Below are 21,936 nucleotides of genomic sequence, written 5' to 3'. Positions count from 1 at the left end.
CAATTTTCCCAACCGTGCTGATGTGACACTACATGACGGTCAAACTTTTCAGTGAAACCAAACACTGTCAGTTGGTGCGGCATGTCTTCCAGGTGGGGTGACCTTCACTTCCTGTTCCAACTGCAAGGAAAAACACAGCTGACACGTATAATTAACCACCACCAGTCAATCATCGCAATTCACACACACACACACACACACACACACACGCGCACACACACACACACACACACACACACACACACACGTGTTAAATTTAGCATGGCTAAAAGTACGTCTCATGTCAGTAACTGAATATCGTGGTCAGCTCAGCTTCCTCTCTGCGGCCGAGGACTGCTGGATCCCCACCTTTCTGAGTTCTCCACACACCAGAGTCACACTATAAAATATGTCACATGGAAGAGTGCTTTTAGTTTGGTAGGTAAGGTCATCTGGGCGAGGTCAAGGTCAAATTTGTCGAAAACGATATCATCCACTGGGAGAATAACATTTCTCAAATTCTTGATATATTTCTTTAATTTGGGTCTGCCTTTTCTTCTGTTAATCTTTTGATTCTTTGAAATGCTTTGCTTTAAAAGTGTTCCTAAAGTCAGGCCACATGAGCTTCTCCTCTTGAAGCAGCCCAGAAAGCAACAGCATGAAACGACGTGACTGAAATGTATGTAAATGTTTAATAAAATCCAGCTATGTCAAATATCTGAAATATCTCCTCCTTTTAGTTGATATCAATAAGCTTATTCTAGAGGACGTGGCATATTGTAACATTAATAGCAAGACTATAATTGTATGTGATTTTTACAGGAAGCGTATTAACATGTAATAAATAGTTTAACACCCAAATTAACTTTGTCCAGTTTAATTCCAAACATTTTCCGAGCCAGATATTGAAATACTTCTATAAAATATTTAATCCCCCTCCACTACAATGATGATATACATAAAAAAGAATGACTCAATATTTCACTATTGGTCAAAGAAAAAAATCTCTGCTCTATATAATGCATTCCTTGTTCTTCACAGGGCAGGGCATCACTTCTTGCAATGCGATAATTTTTTCCTCATTGAAAACCAATCATTGGGTGCCAGTGACTAAGATAGGGCGTCTAATTGCACATCTGAATGGAGTGACAGACTATCAGCTTATTCCATCCCCATAACCGTGTCCTTGAGCAGGGCAATGATCTCCAGCCTGTGAAAGAAGCTCCGCTTTACCTCTCTGCTGACATGCATGTATTACATGCAAGGAAACAACACTACTGATTACAGGGGGTGTAAGGATGGACAATTTCTAATTATGTGAGGAAAAGAAAAATGCTCTTGGGAAACCTGGCCCCTTATCTTCTATACATCCTCAAACTTTTCAGCCCTTGGATCACAACAAAAGCTAATAATTATTTTTTTAGTCTTATATTAACTGAATTATACACTATTTTCCAATGGAATGACGCATTAGTCAAAAGTACATTAAACTGGTACTTTAATTATATTATATCACACTGAGTAAATCAACCCATAACCCCAAAATGTCCCACTGAGTCCTGGCATGAGAACCATGATGTCATCTGATAGAAGACTGCTGAAAGAAAAACACAAACAAGACTGCCCCTTGGTGGCTAACAGGAGAACAGCTCATGCTGCTGCTACCAACAGGCAGTAAAACAGAAAATAAGGCATTCATTTATACATCACACACACGTCATAACTGCAAATAGCACTTGACAGTTCACCACTAACAACTGATGGGTTTTACGGCATTTCACTATTTTACACCAAAGGGGCACAATCGTTGTATTGTCCAAATCATGTCAAGCAGAGGGGAAACATGTTCTTTCCTCCTGTTGTGATTGGATAAAACCAGACAGTATGGTTCACTGAAAATGGGGAAAAGATTATGCTGAAAACTGATGGATCGTGAGCTCAGTAGATGAAGAGGACTCGGGTGCGGGGCAGGGTGGAGAAGGTGTCAGCCATCTTGCGGATTCTGGCATAGTTGATGAATCCTCGCATGAAGAGCAAAAAGCCTGGAAAGCAGCACACACAAAAAGGAAAGTGAGACAACTGGAAATGCCATAAAGGGTGACCACTCCCCTGTAATTAGTCATTTAATCTATTGCTAATATAAAAATATTGATCATGATTATGAAAATGGAAATTTATGTTTGGGGAACAACTTGTTCTCCTCCCACTTTGCACCTCTATGTTCTGTAGTCAATAACAGGATAATAATTAGGGCAGACTATCATGCTGTAACTATTCTGTAACATGTTTGACACCTCAACGCTGCTCCAGTGGAGCTCCACTGAGCACAAATGTGTCACAAGCAGGACAAAAACACTCAATTCCCTATTTGAATCATTAAAATTCAGAGGTTGGCTACTTACCCAACACCAGGAACACCCACCACAGCCAGTACTGTCCATCAAAGTAGCCAGGGAAGTATGTGGAAAACTACAAACCGAACAGAGAGACAGAGGCGACTGTTTACAATAAATATGGCCTGCCATGGTTTCAAAGCAGCGCTCTTCTCAAGGGAACTTTGAGGAAATAGTGCAGAGCTAACAAGCCAACCACTACAGCAACAACATGAAAACATACCAGAGTTGTTTGTGCGTACAAAAAAAAACACATTCTGTGTGTCGTACCCTGACTATGAGTATCCATTTGATTAGGGAGAGGCCAAAGCCTGAGATAGCTCCATAGCGGCCGGCTGCTGAGGTGGTCAGACAGAAAGACAGGAAGAAACCGATCCAGTTGAACAGGAATGCCACTGGACAGAGGATGGGAGAGAAAAGAGTGTTAGACATGTCAGCAGATACAAAAACTGTGAGAAGATGGGAAATCCACTCATTTGCATGAAAAAGAAGAAGAGAAGAGGTAATTTCTGCACAAATCTAAGAAGACAAGAGCTGAAGACAAAAGACGATGGGTGGAGAGATAAGTGCCAAACGGCCGAGTACGTTGAGTAACTAACTGAAAAAGGTGAGCATGAAGATGCCATCGTTTCCTATCCTCAGCTGATCAGCGTCTTCGAAGTCGTCTCTGGTCACAAAGTCTTCATCCTGCAGAGGGGCAAAAAGAGTTATTTAAGCATTCAAACAACTTCACCACAGCCAAGCAGTAGCAGAGCTTTCAAGGACTTTACTCTGGTTATTTGAAACTATTTCCAGTCTACAAACCAATCGTTTGGGGTTTTATTTGAACCAAATTCACAATGCTGTATTCAAAACTTGACAAGTACAAAGCAGAGGCTGAGATCAAAGTGAAATGCGACTAAGCACGGGCAAGCACATGAGTGGAGACCAAGCTTGGCTCAAAACAGAGTAAACACAACACAAACAACCAAGAGACCAATGAAACCACCACAACACCGCAAGCCCATTTAATTACCATCAGTGTCACATTATCGAAAAGGTCTGGAGTCAGTTAAATTCAATGTAGGACATCAGAGGACCAGTGGATGTTGTATATCTATCAACTAAGCACCAGCTAGCACTCTAAATACACAGACACACAAGAAGGGTGAGGAAGTGAGTACATCCAACACTGTAGGTGCATCTGCGGTCTCACACAACAAATACTCTTCCTCTCCTCCCAGTTACCTCCAGTGAACTGCGAATTACTTCGTCAAAAGTCTCCAGGCGTTCCCTGTGCTGAGGCTGCTGCTGCTGCTGCTGCTGAGCGCAAGGCAGCGTGTGGCAGAGAAACACAACACTGGCAAATCAAAACAGGATGGCCCCACACACAGTCAAGTGCAAAGCATCACAGTGACCTCTAGAGGTCAGAAATGAGCCGACGGAAATGTCTTCTTTTTTTTTTTTTCACTCGCCAGATATTTTCTAACAAAGTAATTTTGTATAGTTTCTGATGGATAAGACGGAGAGACTCAAGAGACCTTTGTGGCAAAGCCTGCACATGGGAGGTTAGATTACCGGTGTTCTTTCAAACGCCCCATCGGGCATTAGATGCAAGTTAATGGCATCCTGTAGAAGATGAGGTGTGTGTTGACTTTTGTAAATGAAAAAGACAGCTACACAAAACTGGAAAAGAATTTTTTTCCCACAAACCAATGCATTACTAATTCCCAATGCAATCATATCAGTGAAGATCTAGAAACTCTTAATGCGCTGGATATCAAAAAGACTATACTACCGAAAATTAATAACTTGATTTTAAAGATGCAATCAGTAATACAAGGATTTTGGCTTTGTTTTTTAATAACATGTGGTTGCAGCCATGGAAAACTACACCTTCAAAACAACAACGGCTTGAAAGCCAATTGAAAATGGAGATTTCACTGCTTATTTCAACCGTATCCCCTGTGAGGTAACGAATACAGAGATAAATCTCAAGTCTGCGTATCATAACAATGTTGCGTACCGCTGGAAACATAAGCCTTTGTGGCTAAATGTAGCTCACAGGTTCAATACCTGTCCTAACATGTAACAGCAACCCTGCATGAACCCTTTGCGTTTCCAATGCTGCGCCAATATTTACTCAGATTTTACTTGGAACAAACCCGTGTGCAAAGTGCACAGAGGGAGGTAGTTCAGAGGGAACGTGAGATTGAGGCATTAACAGAAAAGGGTTACCAGCTGTGACCACTTGAGGCATAGACTGTTGTCATTATGTGCAAAAGTATTGCTGAACAGCATTTAATCGGAGTGATAATAAATGTTTTTCTTCATTTTTAATCAAACTCCTACTGTTCAAACCAGCAACAATTGTTCCCGTCGGAACAAGACAAAACAGACACAATCAGTACCGAGGACGGAAGCTTTTCATTGCAGGGTGCGAAACACTTCCTGTCTTGCTGACAACACAGGAAGTGTTTGGGCACAAGGCGCGTCTGTGTGTGTCTGTGTGTCTGTCTGTGTGTGTGTCTGTCTCTGTGTCTCTCTGTGTGTGTGTGTGTGTGTGTGTGTGTGTGTGTGTGTGTGTGTGTGTGTGTGTGTGTGTGTGTGTGTGTGTGTGTGTGTGTGTGTGTGTGTGTGTGTGTGTTTTCTTCGCCTGTGGTCACATAGAGAATGTGACCACAGGCAAAGAAAAATTAAGAAAAAAAAAGTGAGATACTCACTCTCCCAGTTACCAGGGGAACAGTAGTCTCAGTCTTGGTTCTTTCTGCTTCATCATAGGAAGGCAGCGTGGTCGCTACATTGTATGAAGGAGGCTTGGGGAAAGCCCCGTCTTCCTTGTAGTCAAAGTAGGCTGGAAGAAGAAACGGCACAGTTTCACAAACAAAGGAAGCTTTTACGAATGCAAAGTATGTCGAACTGCATCGTGCGTTTACAAGCAGCTCTGAAAGGCCAAAAAAGGCTCAAGACTCGGAAGGGATCTCTGAACTACAATTTCCTACTAATCCTCACTGACTTTTTAGATTACAATAAAAGTGATGCTTATGCGATCAAGACAGATCTCGACTGTGTTGGACTGCCCGATAGTGGTAAAATAAGTGGGATGGTATGGGTAATGAAAGAGGGTTAAACATGTCCGAGTCTACTATTACATCCCACAAAGAGGCCTACTGAAAGGTCAATATCAGGCGTCACGTTCTCCCAGTTAAACTTTTATTCGTATCATATCAATAATTTAAGCCCGTCAACTTCCTAGCTTTGAATAAAGACCTTCAGTATTTGGATCAAGAAAAGTTTGTGAAAAATTAAACGGGCCAATGTTAGAGGGCTACAGCTGTTATATTTACTTAAATGTTGATTAAATGGTTATCTGACACACTGAAGTAGTAGAGGATCGGGCTCAGTATCAGCAGACACCAAATATTAAAAGACAGACTAAAATAAAAACTTGATCGGAACATCCCTGAAGGAATGATTTATTTCTGACCTGTGTTTACCTTTCAATGTATTTATCCTTTTGGTGTGGTATACTGCAGTTATAAATATATCAATATTAATACCCCATACAATGCCCTTGTGTTTTTTCTTGAATAGTCCACAGCTATTTATTATCCACTGGCTCAAGATATCTTTAAAAGGTCCGTGTTTCCTATGTGCCACCACTGCAAAGTTCCCTTAGCACCAGGGAAACATCTGGATGAGTCACGGCCTTACCGGCATTGTCCACTGTGATGCTGCTGTATGGGGGTGGAACATCAGCTGCTACCTCTGGACTCTCTTCTGGGTCCACCTCGTTGGTCAGCTGCGAGAGGAGGAATAACCACATCCTGGTTTATTTAAGGCTCACATGAATGTTAGTGCAGGCAAACACCGGAAGCTCTGTCACTGTCGCCGTTGTTTGCACAGTTCGTGCTACGAACTAATGATCAGAGGAGAAGAATGGAAACTGGGTCCACATCAAAAAAAGTTTTTTCAAGCACGTAGAACGTTAAAAAGCAATACAACGTTGCTCATTTCTCCTTATTTATCTCTCTTATTAAAAGTAGGACACACGTGATGACCACACTCAGCCCGTTCTGATTTTAAAACCAAACCAAATTTGATCATCAGACCGGAAAGACCACGGAAATAGTGCTGAATACCAAGAAGTCAAGTCAGCAACACTGGTTTAGCAGACCAAAGAAATTCTTAGTCGACTAACACTCTTTGTCTCTCGTGGTCCCATAGTTTCCTATCATTAAGGAACTGTAATCCCACCATACATGTATAAAATCAGAGGGAAAATGGGGACACAGGCAATTTGTAACTGGCAACTGGTGCATTTCCAAATGCCTATTTCCAATTAATTAACTCCAATCACCCTCTTAGTCAATAAGATCACCTGCACATATAACACATTTGTCTCCAGACGCGCTTCAACATATGGAGGACAAATAACATGAATGACTATTGATGGAATATTTATTTTTGATGTAAATGTTGCAATCATTTCAAGAAACTGACTATATAGAAACAAATCTCTACTTAACGTTAACTGTCACTCTGAGCACATTAAGGCAATGTATTTCTTTAATATGTAGGCTACCGATTAAATCCTTTAATTACAGCCTGCAAAAACTGATCACTGCCATCGATCCCACGAGCAGACATATCATAACAATGAGGACTGTCTGCCCCACCAACATCTCGCGCAGCAGATTACCCAGCAGACTTAGCGGTTAAATTTGACCACCACCAAACACACCCACCTGGTGCGCTGCGGGTCACGTGCCAGATCCCAAACACTAACACAAGCTAGACGTCTAGATTGGAAGTCATACCTCGCATCACAATGCAAACTAACAAGAACATTACTCAAAACACAATCCGAGGCAAAAAAAAAATAAAAACACAGGCGTTCGTGTCGCGTTGGCTTTAACGAAGGCGGAAACGTGAAGCGTTGCGTTCACGCGCACTGCCATCTTCCCCCCGACTGGAAATAACGAAATTAAATCTTTTTTTGACCTAATCGACGACACTCGCAATGAGCTCTCCCCTTTCGGGAAGGTGTCACCGTCGACACACCTGGGACAGTGTGCCGACGCCACCATGTTTAACAGTGTAAAGCTGACGTTAATACGTGATGTTTAAATCTTTAACGCGTTAGCTATTTGTAACCGATAAAGTGGTTCCGTACCTGCTGATATCTGCCGCTCGGTTCGGCCATTCCGGTTTGAACGGCTGGGAAACGGCAACGGAAAGAGGGATGAGCCGCCGAGACACCAAACAACACAATTATATAACAGTATAAACTGTAAACTCAATCTTCGCGACAACGAAAAACCTGTTTCTCCTTCGACAGCTCGGTGGAAAAACCAACGTCAAGTTCCAGTGTTGTGGCATAAAACACGGGGCTTCCGGTTGTCTTTTATTTTTTAAATAAAGTCCAGATTGAAAACGATAAATAGTATTTTTTTGTACCAGGTAGCCTATATCAGTACTAATATGTGTATTAAGTCAATATTTATCATGAAGAAATGTTGGCATTGTTGGTGTAGTGTGGGTATGTTTTTATTTTGAAATCACAACCTTCTTCGACATTCTTGCTGACTTGATAAAGGTCTTGCTCGCCAATCGATTGACGTCATTGGCCACAACAAACCCTTTACCGCCCCCATTGGGAACAAAGTGAAACAACCATATCATTAACAAGTTACTGACAGGATTAGCTCGGAAAATGTTAATGCTGAGTAAAAGTCATCCATCATCTGTGGATGTAATCAGTCCTGCATTCAAAAGTGTACTGAAGTAAAAGTACATGAATATTACCATCAAAATACACAAAGTATCAAAAGATAAAACACTCACTTTGCAAAATGCTAAATAATTCTAATTATTGTCGCATTTATGTGTTCATCCCTTTAATATTGCAGCTGGTAATTGTGAGGCTTATTTATATATACATGTATCATTTGAATATAGACACATATAGAGAAAGAGAGCGAGAGTTGATAACATATACTCTATATATAATTTATTTGGTTAGTTTGAGCAACTAGCATGTGACTTATATAATGTATATCTTACACTCTCTATTCTGAGAGGACACTCTCGGAATAGTTATCCCTGTACAATGAAAACAAAATGCAGCTTAGTCTTGTAAGGTTTTATTGTTTCTTTATCGCAAATAAAAAGACAACAACAATACCTGTGACACTTTGTATGCAGGCTCAAGTGTTATATCTCAGATTGATTTCTAGTCAAGTTACTAGGTAGGTTTCCGGTACTTGAGGAGCACAGGGTAAGTGGTGCCAATGTGCTTTTGGTTGTAGTGGTGGCAAACAATCTCCACGTCGTAGAAACTGAACTGGACCTTGACGCGCTCGTTGGGCGAGGTGAGGAAACACAGGGTGTAGAGGGCGAACTCAAACTCGGGACTGACGCCGATGAAGATGCTGCCCTTTGGCTTTATACCTTCCTTCCAGCTGAACTGTAGGGCCAGGATGTGTTTGTTCTCGTCGGGCTGCAGTGTGTGTGAGAGAGAGAGAGAGAGAGAGAGAGAGAGAGAAATGGCAGTTGAAGAGGATCGTGTCTCTTGGGTCCAGTGCCCATGCAAATACTTTGGCATGCAATGTGTTGAGTGATAATTGGAAACCGGGGAGGAGATTGGTGAAAAATAGGACAAGAAAACGAGGCACTGTTGGAATACTACAGGAGATTCCTTCCCATGTATAGTAATAGAAAATGGGCTAAAATCCCCCAAAATGCTCAGTAATTTGCATTAGGCTCAGGTTAGAAGAAGACGAAATACAGAGAGCTGAGCAGAACGAGAGAGGGTTAAACATGGTCGTAGCCGGATGTGAGGTTTCCATCACTGTGCAAGAACGATGATGTGAGCACGAGATTAGAGCAAGGCTACAAAGAGTGCAAGTCAACTTGGGGAAGGAGACAAGATGAGAAAGGACAGAAGAAAGATGAGCGATTCGTCAGATGTACGATACAATACAGATACTGTAGTAGCTAAAAATATATTCATTCCCCATTGATGTCCAACTTAAAAGTAACAATGAAACCCGTACCTGGGGTGAATTTGCATTGACGCTGTAGCCTTTGTAATCAATGTGTCCCAGCTTCTCTTGCAGGTAGAGCTGGATCCAGTTGTGAAAGCCGATGACGGTCCTCCCTCCTCTCGTCTCTCCGACAAACACGTGTTCGAATCCAGAGGAGTCGGGCCTGGTGGGAGACAGACAAGTATGCCGATGTAGTGGACGCTTTCCATGCAATATTGTCTAATGGGTCTTTCTCACTTGTTCCATGCAGAAGAACAGTTTTGAAAGGTTCCATCAGCTCATGGTTTTGCCGCAATCTCAACTTAATTTAAAGGCATATGGAGCCTTATAACTCTACATTTAGCAGCTTGGCATCTATTAAAACAAGTGAATGACATGTACTTTTGTGCCATTTGGACAAAATGTGGTTCTTAGTAGCTGTTTTCTTCCTGAACATGCAGCAGTTGTGCATTTTCAGTAGTTCGCAGCGATGCTGACTGGATGTGTGAGACAGAGACCGTTTCTCACAGTAAGAAGGGTTACCACCGTAGTGCCAGATTCCACAAGTGAAGTTATATTTAGGCACTGTGCCAGATTCCACCCACTTGCTGGATCCTCTCCTCGCGTAAAGTTCAAACCAGATCCTGTACAGCTGCTCCTTGAATTGGGTATCGTCCTTTGGAGAGAGTTGCTTCTCCACCAGGTATTTATGAGCTAACTGCAAACAAACAAGAATTTACTATGAAATATTTTAGCCACGCGAGCAGAGGGCTCAGTGTCACTCGCTCAGTCCACCACTTTGGTCCAGACTGAAATGTCTCAACAACTATTTGATGGATCACCAGTCAATTTTGTGCAGACATCCATGGTTCCCACAAAATCAAGCATGACCGTCCTGACTATAACAGTACACACTTAATAATCATTTTGATACTGTATTATATGAATATGAAAAAAGGGTGCAACTCTTAATTAGTTCTCTTTCATTTTGTAGTAGAAATGGGCCTTTATGAAGCACGGCAAGAGGGGAGAGTTTATTTCCAAATGTCCCCACAGGTACCTTCATAGTGGGAGTCTGAATGATGGAGTCCAGGAATTTGTGGTTCTCTGCCACCTCCTCAGGGGTTACAATCTCTGGCTCGCCGGTATCACTCACATAGTTATCCAACAGAGAGATAAAGGCTGTAGAGACAAAACACAGACACTCTTCAACATGGGATTTTGTTTAGACTGGGACATGGATATAATGGCACATATGGAAGCTGAATACAGAAACCACAAGCTCATTATAGTATAGACGGAAAATGTCTCAATACAGTGTTTCTACTTGGATACATTTGGCCTGAAAAAAACCTCCAGCTCAAGTAACCGGTGGAGGAGCAGGGACACAGGTTGCTAGAGACCATGGGAAATCCTGCAGCTGCCTCAGAGTGAACTCTGAAAACTAACTGTTACATAATTCTCCATTAAATCCCCATACGGCTCTGTGTGAGGGCAACATGATACACGGCACAAATCTGTGAAAACATCCCGAGAAAAGAATTGCCGGATTGAAGCATTCTTCAGCAGTTATCATGGGTAGCAAGATTTAAAGAAGCCAGTTGTTACAGAGGGAGAGTTTCTGCACCCAGTGGAAGTGAACTCTGCATGCGCTGTGGTTACACAACACTGTTCGTCATAAGGAGATTATGAGTAGATGAAGAAGCTTTACTCTGGAGGGAGGCGAGGAGGAGGAGGCTCGTATCAAACTGGTAAAGGTAAACGGTCCGGCGGAAAGGAATGTGTGTAGAGCAGTTGTGTAAGATGAAGAAAGACAATTCACTTTTAATGCCCCTTACCTAAAAAAGTCTCCTTTTTGAAAATGTTCTCGTCGACAAACGAAAACAGAGGATTCCCTGCTGCGTCATTGTTGTCGCTGAAGGGCATGCTGTCAGCTTTGCCCTGCAACAGGAAGAGAAGCACTCAAACTTAATAATTGGACTCATACAAATAATTATGACACATCTCAGATGCTTTTTTTGTTTTTGCTTGCTTTCATACATTGTGCATGCTGTCAGAGCTACTTTTGCAACACAGATGCACTGCCACAGTGTAAAAACTACACTTAAAAGTAAAACAAATATATGGGTGATACAGAAAAGCTGCTACATCAAACTACAGAACCAAGATGTTCTGTTGTCTAATCTGAGCTGACAATTCAAAACCACATTCCCCACAATCCTCATTGGTCTGTTACATGTTCTTTACCTCTCGGGTAGGTCTTGGGTTTTCTATTTTCATATTGAAGTTGGAAAGCATATACAAAGTGAAATATCCCTTTATATAGCTTGGGGATAATATATATATATATATATATATATATATATATATATATATATATATATATATATAATATTAATGTCTAAGCTGTGAGCCATGATTAATGAAGGGAGCAGCCTCATGTCTGAGGGTGTGTGTTATGTGCGGTGCACCTGCAGAGAGATCCTGTAGTCTTTTCCAGGCTTGAGTCTGTTGGTGTCATTGTCCCACAGCTCCTGCACCATGGCCGACAGCTCTCTGTCACTCTCAATCATGATGGTCCCGCTCGGTTGTGTTCTTGGTCCGGCAGTGGATGAGTCGTGGATGGTCTGGTCCCAGTATCCTATACGGGAGAGTCAATAAAGTTGGGCATTAAGAATGGTGGACAATAACAAAAAGCACATTTTATTCATGAACTGAAGTACAATTTTGAGGTAACGGTACTTTAAATGTGAAATTGTTTTGTTACCAGTACTTTAAGAGGGAGATATTGCCCTTTTTAGTTACTCAAAACATTTGATGGGCTAGTAAAACATGATGCAGTGCTTTTGTATACTTTTTTGACAACTTTTTTTGTATCTATCCATCAATCTTTATTTCTGAAAGAGTTAAATTCAGTAGAAACATTTCAGTGTGTCATGGTAGTCTAAAACCATCTGTTAAGAAGTTTAATTATAGGCACTAATCAGCTGATGAAAGCTACTAAAGTCTGCAATTTAGGATCCAATATATATTTTAGTTAGTTCACTCACACATCCATTCCTTACTGGAATCAACTGAATTATTGAACAATTGCGGATTATAATAGAGATACATTGAAATCCCTTGAAACTGTGTTTTGGATTTGAAAAGTCAAAAAGGTCAGAAATGTCTAAACGCCAAAGTTATAGAAGTTGGCAGATTCCAGAAAATGTTCAGGAAGAATATTTGTGTGAGCTGTGGGATTTGAATGTTGAGAAAGATACTCTTTTTTTTTTTTTTTGGTACTGAACGTATAATGATTTACTATAAGAGGGATGATGTTCCACGACACTCAACAAAACCCTAAAATATTCTGGTGCCTCAGCAATATATCAAATAATTGGAATTGCTGTTTAATTTTGACGTTTTTAAGCAACTTTGTCTCTCAGGCTTGGAAAAGAAGGCAAGGTACAATATTGAATTAGTATTTCTGTTTTAACCAATATTATGCTGGCCGATCATAGTTGATTTGCATGAGACAATAATACAACTTAATTTATTCAGTCATATTAAACTATCCCTTGCTAAAGATGGCTTTGTTGGCACTTCATGGGGATCTTCATTTCAGAATTTGAATCTAATGATAGAAAGCCATCGTATCAAAAATGTAGCTTCTTAGATAGACAAATTCATCAATAAGTAAAGTTTTAAACATAATCACAGCATATTTCAAAATGCCATCATTAGGTGAATGTGTAGTCCCCAGCCAGAAACAGCTCAACATCACCACTGCATTCCACAAAAACATGTCCGACAATGGAACACTCATCCACAACATCGAGCTCTGGGACCTTCATCACCGCCGCCCGTGTCCCATCAGCCTCCACACATCAGAGATCCACTGACCTTTTTTTCCCCTTTGAGTCTCGTCCTGCTTTTTCTGGTTCAGAAAGGAAGGAAAGTGATTAGAGGGTTCCTCGGTGTTGGGCAGGTGCTGCTGCTGCTTGTGGTTTCCTGAGAGCAGGTGTCTTTATGAGCATAGTAACAGTTCAGTCAGTCAGTGTATGGTGAAAGACAAGCAGGGGCTGGAGGGGGGGGGGGGCATTTAAAAAGGTTGTCCCCTGTCAGCAACTCTAGCCAAAGCGATTATACCATGTTGTCGTCTCTTTTCAATCTCAGGCTAAAACGTGGGCTCTTTGTTTCTTTAGTGTTTCATTGTTCCTCTTGCTGTCCCAGTGTAACCTCTGGATTACAGGCTAAATGTGGGTCATGTTTCAGGTAACAAGGTGTGTAAAACGCTTACTAAAAGCACAACACGGGGCTAATTTAGTAATCGAACAGAAAATACTCAATCGTGTTAACATTTCTGATGCGGTTTCATTATCAAGCTTCACTCTGAATACTAAAAAGAAACTCGGATCAATTCGTTGAAACGTCTGGGTGGCTTTTCTGAACTAAACCACATTTTAGAAAAGCCTCGCATCTGGTTTGAAATGTTCTCATCAGTATTTGCTTCTTAAAACTTAAAGGTTTTGGAAACAGTCTTGCTGAATAATAATATAAAACATTAAAATGTTCATATTCATATATTTAATTACCATTTCAATTATTTCTAACGTTTTTTTCCCCTTGACTATAAACAATCATATTCAAAAGAAAGAGAGTGAAAAAACTGTCTCCTCTTGTCCTACATTCGGTTTTATCTCACTTACGAATCATCTGTTTACAACAGCTGAGAGGAAATTGGACTGGAAGCCTAAATGTGGTCCATATTGTTTTGTAGTTTAGAACTTAGCTATGATCAAGCTTACTGATAACCAACTCAATTATACACATTTGGCCTAACTTCTGTCTGTCTTTCAGTCTCAGGTGGAATAAGTTTCATAAACAAACTGTAAAGTGGGAACATTTATTTGGACAAAATTTATGCCGAATTCATTTTAATAGGCATCTGCAGGTCCCGTTGTCGAATGCTTCTTACATGAGACATGAAGTGACACCGACACTGACGGGAAAGTGAATCCATGTGCATTTCAAGACCGAGCAAGAGATTGTCTTTTCAACAGTCCACACCTGCATCAACTCTAAAGGCAGCCGGCCCTTTTGGAGCAAATCACTTCAAGGGTTTAACCCGTTAACAGAACAACCTCCATGAGACAGACTCCTTTTTTGATCAAATGCAAAAGAATGCATAACAAAATAAAGGAAAATAAATTAACATTATACAAAATATGTTTGTATCTCTAGACATGATCAACATCACATGGCCTCTCTTTGACACTTAACTTTGGCAACATTCAAGTAACAAGTTGTGCAAAGGAGGGTATGAATACATCTAGTCAAATATCATTATTCCTCAAGGTATATTCCTTTCTCCCATCACAGTCCCTGAATGACTTCACACACAAACCATAATCACAATCCCAGTAACCCCATCAGAGGATTGACATTAATAATTACCGCAGTGTCCTCCGTTGTTCTGTATGGAAAAATACAGGCGACTCAAACTCATTATGAAACCCATTCCCCAAAACCTATGTCATAAAAATGTATCTTTCCAACCTGCCTGATTGCAATCGTATAATGTGCAAAGATGCTTTTCTGTAAATTAATTCTTATCGAGAAAAAGCAAATCCAAACCTTTTTCTAGAAAATAGAATTAAAAAAACATTTACATCCCGACAAAAGATGAAATATATGTCAAGGGTTTCCCATTATTGTAGTCAACCCAAATCCAACAAGAAAAATCTAGGTATTTCTGTAATTATGTCTTGGATATTAAAACGCCAGGTTTGCCTATATTTACGTTAATCCTGTATCAATGGGTGTGTCTTGGTTAGATTTTGAAAAATCACTAAATCATCTGGAAGTTTGTTGATAAAAGTTAGCAGTTAGTGTCATAGTTTTGACAAACGACAGACAGCCAGCGGGTAGATACTGAACATGACGAAGAAGAACAAACGCAGACCTTTTCCATGTAACACTCAGTTGCTCGCCAATTGTAAGCGAACACATCGACTTTGTCAGTATCACCTGTTGACCAATACAAGCCTGTGAATGTCAAAACTCATCATGAAAAAGTCAAATTAAGGAGAGAGGAGATATTTAGACATAATCTAGAATATAAGAGAGAGACTTACATTGATTTGTTTTTTTCATTTGAGTTTTGAATTAACAGTCCAGTCCTATGACATTGTCATATCAAAAAGATTCACTACCACTAACAATGTATTCTTGATGTTTTTAAGAACATTTCTGCTTTTACCAAAATGACCACAAGTGTTTCTCTATTACTCTCTTACATAAAAGCTCAAACTGTTCCTGCCATTCCTGAATACGTTATATACATGAATTCTGTCACATATTAAGTATGAACAACTTACACACAAGACATTGAATGTTTCATACCCAAGACACCTGATCATATTCAAAACATGTTGTCGTGGCGCTGTTGTGCTGATGCAGGCATAGTTAGTGTCACAGGTGAAGTGATGGTTATGGGAGATAAAGTGCATTCAAATGGAGCATACAGCAGTGAGGTACTGCACGGGTGTCAGTCTTCCTCATCACTCCAGAAGGCATCGTCTTCATCAAGATCTACACCTTGGAAGAGTCTGCAAGATGAAAAGAAAGGTCAAACGTAATAGATGTACAGTAACTGTGTCAGTGACTACTTGGCTGGAGTGGTGAACCAAAGATAAATAAAATGGAAACAAGATCACTCACTGGTTATAACAGGGCGAATTGGGGTTGTTAAAGTGACTATACGGGTTGACTTTGCTGAGGAGGCCCAGGCACAGCCAACAGAAGTATTGTTTACAGGAGGTACAGGTCATCTTATTACAGCCGTCAGCTTTCTAGAAAGATACAGGAGACAATGCATTAGCTGGAGAGGACTCAGCAAACATCAATGGATATTAGTAACTGAGTAAGTTGAACATGAGGATCTTAAGGGACAGTATGGAATACATAGTGTTTACTTTGAATACTTAATCCTCTGTACATTTAAACTCAATGGCTTAAAGTCCGTTTTTACCAGATCTGTGACCTGACTAAATTCCCTCAGCTCTTAAAACAAAAACACACCCCTATCGCTATATATATATATATATATATATATATATATATATATATATATATATATAGTGACAGCAGTGACCCCTGGGGATGAAGTCAAAGCCGGTTCTAACTGAGCTGTGGCCAGCAGGGGGCGCCCAACCTGTATATTGGTTCCACAGCGTGGGCAGCATTTGCAGTTCTCATTGAGCCAGTCTCTGCTAAAGGACTCTTCCACTGCTTTCTGGATCACCCTCTTCCCAAAGCGTTGCTCCATGAACTTTTTCCCCACAGCCGTGGCTGACAGGTACTCGTCTCTAAGGTTGCGCAATTCCTCTGTCGAACAAGGCAGAAAACGGGGACAGAAAGTCAGAGTTGACATTTGGCTCCAATTGATCCTCCTCCAAAAATGTATCTCTGCAACCATCTTTTTGTAATATTTCACCATTGCAGCACCTGAACGAAAATTTAATATTTACAATTTATTGACCCACAAGGACTTTATGTGCATTTAGCTTCCAAAATTGAACATCACAACTATACATTTTAGTTTTAGTTAGTAGACGTTAACAAAGTCAAACAACAGCCACAATGATATCTAAAATACACAATCCAATAAATATCACAAATAAGTTAATTTCATGAGTGTCTTTACTCTATTTACCCAAAGATATTATGTCAAAAACGTAACTATAGTATAACTTAGGGCTGTGCGGTATGGGCAAAAATTCCTATCACGGTATTTTGTAAGATTCTGGCGGTTTCACGGTATATATTTTTTTAAACAAGTAAACACATTGATTCCATTAACAGCACTAGACAATTAGACAGCAGTACTGTCAGTGAGCCATCCATAGCACAACAACAGCAGGCAGCAACATTGACTGTTAACAGTTTAATACTGGGAGCGCAGTGGAGCTACTTACCTGTCAGTGTAACTGGGCTCAGTCATGGTTCACACTTGTTATAAAATTACAGCGCCGAATTGCATGCTGGGTAGAGTTCGCGCACAAAAAAAACAGGAAGCAACAGCCTGGAAGACAAACCACACAAACAGCTGTTCGCCGCCCAACTTCCCAGCATGCACTTTGGCCGTGTAATTTTGAACCATGAGTGAACCAAGTTACCCTGACAGCTACGTAGCTCTACTGCGCTCCCGGTATTAAACTGTAAAAAATAAACGTTGTCGCCTGCTGTTCTTGCAGATATGCATGGCTTGTTGACGGCGCTGGTCGCTGACAGCACCACTGTCTAGTTGACCGCTGTAGCGCAACAACAGTTGTTACGTGTAATCAACGGTATGACGGTATATGAAAAATTCATACCGTGTTTGGTGTTTGAACTGGTATACTGCACAGCCCTGGTATAACTAATTGTATACTGTATAATAACTGTAGAGCATTTGCATGGCTGTTGGGATTCGTCCAACATCAAGTGCTAAAAAGAACGAGCCATGACAAAACAGGACTTTGTCTCACATTTATACAGACATGCAGCAGATGAGAAGGTGAACATCGAGATAACTTGACACTGAATTTAGAATTTTGTTATAACAACAAAATAAACTGGCAACAATATGAAGAAACAATTAAGTAAATGTGTTAGAACCAGATCCAGAACAGAAATGGCACTCAGCTCTATTCTGGGGCACAAGCCCACACCTTTCAGTTTGAGGGGAAGTGTGTATATATATCAATAAAATTATTTTTTCTCTTCCAGTTACATTACCTGCAGGGATTTTGCAGTGGGAGAGGCCATGATAGCCCAGCTTGCACAGTGTGCAAAAGGCATACTGGCAAGCCGAGCAAATCCCCATGGTCGAGTCCGGCTCCACCATCACAGCGGTGGCACAGGACAGGCGGGGACAGTAGACCACGTCGGCCATAAGGTCCAGACTGGACTGGAGCAGCAAGCGGTCATAACGGGCAAACAGCTCCTCATCCACCAGCTGCTTCACCTGAGAGACGAAGACGGTTCAATACAAGCGACAAGGTAAACTTAGTCAATGACATGTTGCAGATGTGGAATTTAGCTAAACCCTCCTCTGAAAAGCACTTCTTCAACTGTGAAGTGATTTTAGATCCGCAAACATGCTCATACACGTATACTTTACTATTCTTTTACCTGCGATGGTGTGGCTATGGAGGTACATTTGGGCTCAGGGCAATTAAGGCACTGAACGTTGCCGTCCCGTATTTGGATCTGGAAGTATTCCGTCATGCAGGCCTTGCAGTAGACGTGCTGGCATTCCTTAAAGCAAAGGCAGTTTGAGCCCAGCTTCTCCACAAAGCAGATCCCACAGCCGAACACCTTGCTATCAAACACCTTCTGACGCTGCTCCTCGTCAAAGTCCAGGAGCTGAGGTAGGAGGTCGGCACGCGGGTCCATCACCAAAACGGCTCGCGGATCCATTTGAGAAGATAACAAAAACTGTGGTTGAGACTTTTCCTTCTTTGCTTCTCTTTGCTTCTCCTCAGCGTTTTCACAATGACTCCCACACTGCGTCAGAGCTGAACAAAAATGTATCAAACATATTAAATAAAACAAATATTCAGGTTTACAAAACTATTGTGAGGGTCTTATAGTTACTTCATTATAATAATCTAATTTTCTAATGGAAGAAAAATGCTTGTCCTGTGGTGATTTTACTTAACATGTAAATTGACTGAGGACTCTTACACAATGTGTACTTTATTCAAATAGTGCACTTGTTGTCCAGACTTAATCCTTCTTTAATCTTAACTTCAAATGGCTGGTATGAGATGTATTTAAGCTTATGCATAAAGCATCAACACAAGCAAAATGACAAACAAAGAAACATTCATTGTAAAATAAAACACATACTGTACCTGTGGCTGCTAGGTCGGTTTTCCGGCGCTCAACACCTGCTTTATTTCCTGCCTTGATGACTTCAAGAGGAGACTGGATGCCCAGAAAACCCAGAGCCTCCTCTTTGAGGAACTGGATCCATGTGAAAAGAATCACACAGCCATGGTTCTCCTCGCAAAGCTCATCCAGACGTCTGCACAGAGAGCTCATCTGAGGAGGGAGATTGATGAATGGTGAGGAGACTTTCCTTACCAACAATAACTATTTTTCAAGATGAATGAGTCGACTCCCGATTTTAAATACTTAGCCAAACCTCTGCGGGTCAACTTTTATTTGCCGATGTCGCAAAGAATTATTTAAGCAACCATGATTCTCACCTGTGCTTTGGTCATCCATTTAGAGCTGAGAGTGAACACTGGAAAAGATGTAGATGGGTAGTCTGCAGGAAGCTCAAAGTTAAGCACCAAAGGAGGTAAGAAGCAGACATTATATTCAGTTTGCTTCTCTCCTGCAACACACAGAGAAGATTTAGTTACGTTCCTCGTGGCGGTGAGACCAATAACAAGTGCCTGAATAAGAGTGGCAGAGGAGGACAGAAGCAAAGTCTGGAAAGTGTCACACCACATTTAACTTGCAAATGAGTTGTGCTTAACTTGCTCACTGACAGCTGTACCTTTGACCACCACTTTGAAGTCAGGAGGGAGCTCCAGACAGAGTTGGATCTCGCCTCCCTGAGCAGACTCCGCCTGGTGGAACTCCTCTTCATCATAGATGCTCGCTAAAGCAAGCAGCTCATCCTCCTGGGCTTCCTTGTCCTCAGACATTTACATTCCTGAGAAACCAAAAAAACAATAGCAATGCCTGACAAATGGATGATTATTATGACAATCTAGTAAAAAGTGTAAACGATAAAGCATCACATGGATGTTAGCGAGGGCCAAACTACAACACTGGCCAGTTTATCACGAGCTACCATCACTACAAAACCAGCATTTATACCTTTACACATGTCTACCCCGTCATATGCTTATTATTTAACTTAAAGTTGGTTCATGACTATTGACAAAGAAGCGCTCTCATACGCAGAGAAGTGGACCATGACGTGCGTTTACACGGCTAACGCAACTTTGTTGACAGATAACGTCAGAGTGCCTGTGGCCTCAGAGTTAGCAATGCCGAGCTAGCAAAAGTACAACTTTATTCATTTAAAACGTGAGCGATATTATTCATGAATATGCATCTGGACAGAATAAAACGCGTGTTGGGGTAAAGTGGCAAACTTCACGCCGGCACACAGTTAAACTAGCGAACTAGGAAACTAAGTTAGCAGCATGGGGAAGGGGGGAGCATTTAAGCTAGCTAGCAATGTTAGCTGATGTAAACAGTGACTGTGGCTACAGTCTGTAACTTTTCCTCTGTAGCAGACATGAAGACATGGCAACAGTTCCTCTGTACGACTAAGCGAATCTACATCACGCCGACAGAAGTGCAGCAACACAGCAGTAATGTGGGGGAAACAGCGCGGTTCTTACCTTTTCAGAGCAAATACTAGCGACTCCTGCTCTCTGACTGGTTCATGACTGGAAGCAGGGTGGGTGCGACAGTGCGGCCTGCTGGACGGCTAAGGTACTACATGCGTAGTTCATTCAGACATCCATTCATATTTATTTACCAAAGATATTTTGTATTTGACTATTTATTATTTTTACACCGTCATAGAAGTTGAATAATTTTACACCAATTTTATTTAATTGGTTTTCTTATATTCTACGGAAGCGCATTGTACGGAAGCGCATTGCATTCACTGGATAAAAAAAAAAATAGACCCCTTTTCTCGTAATTAAGAGATCCTGATCTCGTAATTACGAGATCTTTTCTCATAATTACGAGATCCTGATCTCGTAATTACGACATCCTGATCTCGTAATTAATTACGAGAAAAGATAAAGAAAAAGGAAACGTCTGTAAATCCTCTCTCAGTGGCAATGATGGCGCTATCGCAGTTAATCTGCTATTATTACCTTCTCGGTTTGAGACACTGGGAAATACTGATGTTTCTAAAAAATGAGGATGGTATTAAATTGAGTATGTCAACACAGCGCAGGCATCTCAAGGCGTTAGGATTGTTCAGGCGGAAAGCCCAGTCTGACGTGCTGGATGTCGCTCTGTTTCTGCAGGAGCAGTTGAACCAACACGGGATGCTTCATGGATACAAATTCATGCATTTGAAATGCATCCAATCTGGTTTGGTAGTGACTGTAACGGACCTCTGAGAGTTTAAAGTATTGTAATAGTTTGTTCCTTCTTTGTTGTCCTTTATTTTAGTCCGTTTTGTTACTGCAGTCGGTGCATTTCCGGTTGCGCTCTTATTTTGAAGGTACAAAAAACAGAAGTTGAAGTAAGAAACGGGCAGAAAGGAAAAGTTGCCATCATAACGGAAAACAGTGATAAAAAGGTTACGGATGTATTAGTTTAGCACCTGGCTGATATGGGCACAAGGTTTGCACCTGTTCAAGTTCATTTTTTGAGAAAATATTGTTTTAGATTGTTACGTTTTTTGTCTGTGTCAGAGCTTAAGCTAACCAACTGCTATTTCCGTTTTTCTTCATAGTTCTTACGGTGACTACAATACACCTTTACGAACCGTCACTTAAAGACTCCAGACTATAATTCTGCCGGGGATGCTACAGTGA

General features: G+C 41.0%; 3 protein-coding genes across 4 annotated transcripts; all 3 read right to left on the bottom strand.

The window, feature by feature from the left end:
• Window positions 1-871: 871 nt before the first annotated feature.
• Window positions 872-7,679, bottom strand: LOC306754142 (NEDD4 family-interacting protein 1-like). Of its 2 annotated transcripts, none has more exons than XM_079238058.1 (7): window positions 7,528-7,679; window positions 6,066-6,153; window positions 5,075-5,205; window positions 2,972-3,059; window positions 2,643-2,767; window positions 2,382-2,448; window positions 872-2,021 (listed from the first exon to the last, which is right to left on the bottom strand). In XM_079238058.1, the coding sequence occupies exons 1-7, from the start codon at window positions 7,555-7,557 to the stop codon at window positions 1,918-1,920; spliced, it is 633 nt and encodes a 210-aa protein (XP_079094184.1). In that variant the 5' UTR covers window positions 7,558-7,679; the 3' UTR covers window positions 872-1,917. The 2 variants fall into 2 exon arrangements, with proteins under 2 accessions (XP_079094184.1, XP_079094185.1); XM_079238059.1 differs by having other exon boundaries at window positions 5,087-5,205.
• Window positions 7,680-8,598: 919 nt separating this feature from the next.
• endou2 (endonuclease, polyU-specific 2) lies at window positions 8,599-11,952 on the bottom strand (the record flags this gene model as incomplete). The annotated part of the gene is made up of 6 exons (XM_079236543.1): window positions 8,599-8,853; window positions 9,410-9,563; window positions 9,985-10,097; window positions 10,440-10,561; window positions 11,218-11,320; window positions 11,851-11,952. 6 exons carry the CDS (start codon window positions 11,950-11,952, stop codon window positions 8,599-8,601), a joined length of 849 nt encoding a protein of 282 aa, XP_079092669.1.
• A 2,306-nt stretch (window positions 11,953-14,258) lies between these two features.
• rnf14 (ring finger protein 14) lies at window positions 14,259-20,817 on the bottom strand. Its single transcript, XM_079214127.1, has 9 exons — window positions 20,776-20,817; window positions 19,917-20,075; window positions 19,621-19,751; window positions 19,264-19,453; window positions 18,539-18,924; window positions 18,143-18,371; window positions 16,578-16,750; window positions 16,085-16,215; window positions 14,259-15,972 (listed from the first exon to the last, which is right to left on the bottom strand). Exons 2-9 carry the CDS (start codon window positions 20,065-20,067, stop codon window positions 15,912-15,914), a joined length of 1,452 nt encoding a protein of 483 aa, XP_079070253.1. The 5' UTR covers window positions 20,068-20,075; window positions 20,776-20,817; the 3' UTR covers window positions 14,259-15,911.
• Between the last annotated feature and the right edge of the window lie 1,119 nt (window positions 20,818-21,936).

The sequence above is a fragment of the Taurulus bubalis genome (assembly GCF_910589615.1).
Source record: "Taurulus bubalis genome assembly, chromosome: 2".
NCBI lineage: Eukaryota > Metazoa > Chordata > Actinopteri > Perciformes > Cottidae > Taurulus > Taurulus bubalis.
Note: the sequence above shows the minus strand (reverse complement) of the source record. Positions and strands in the feature narration are given on the sequence as shown.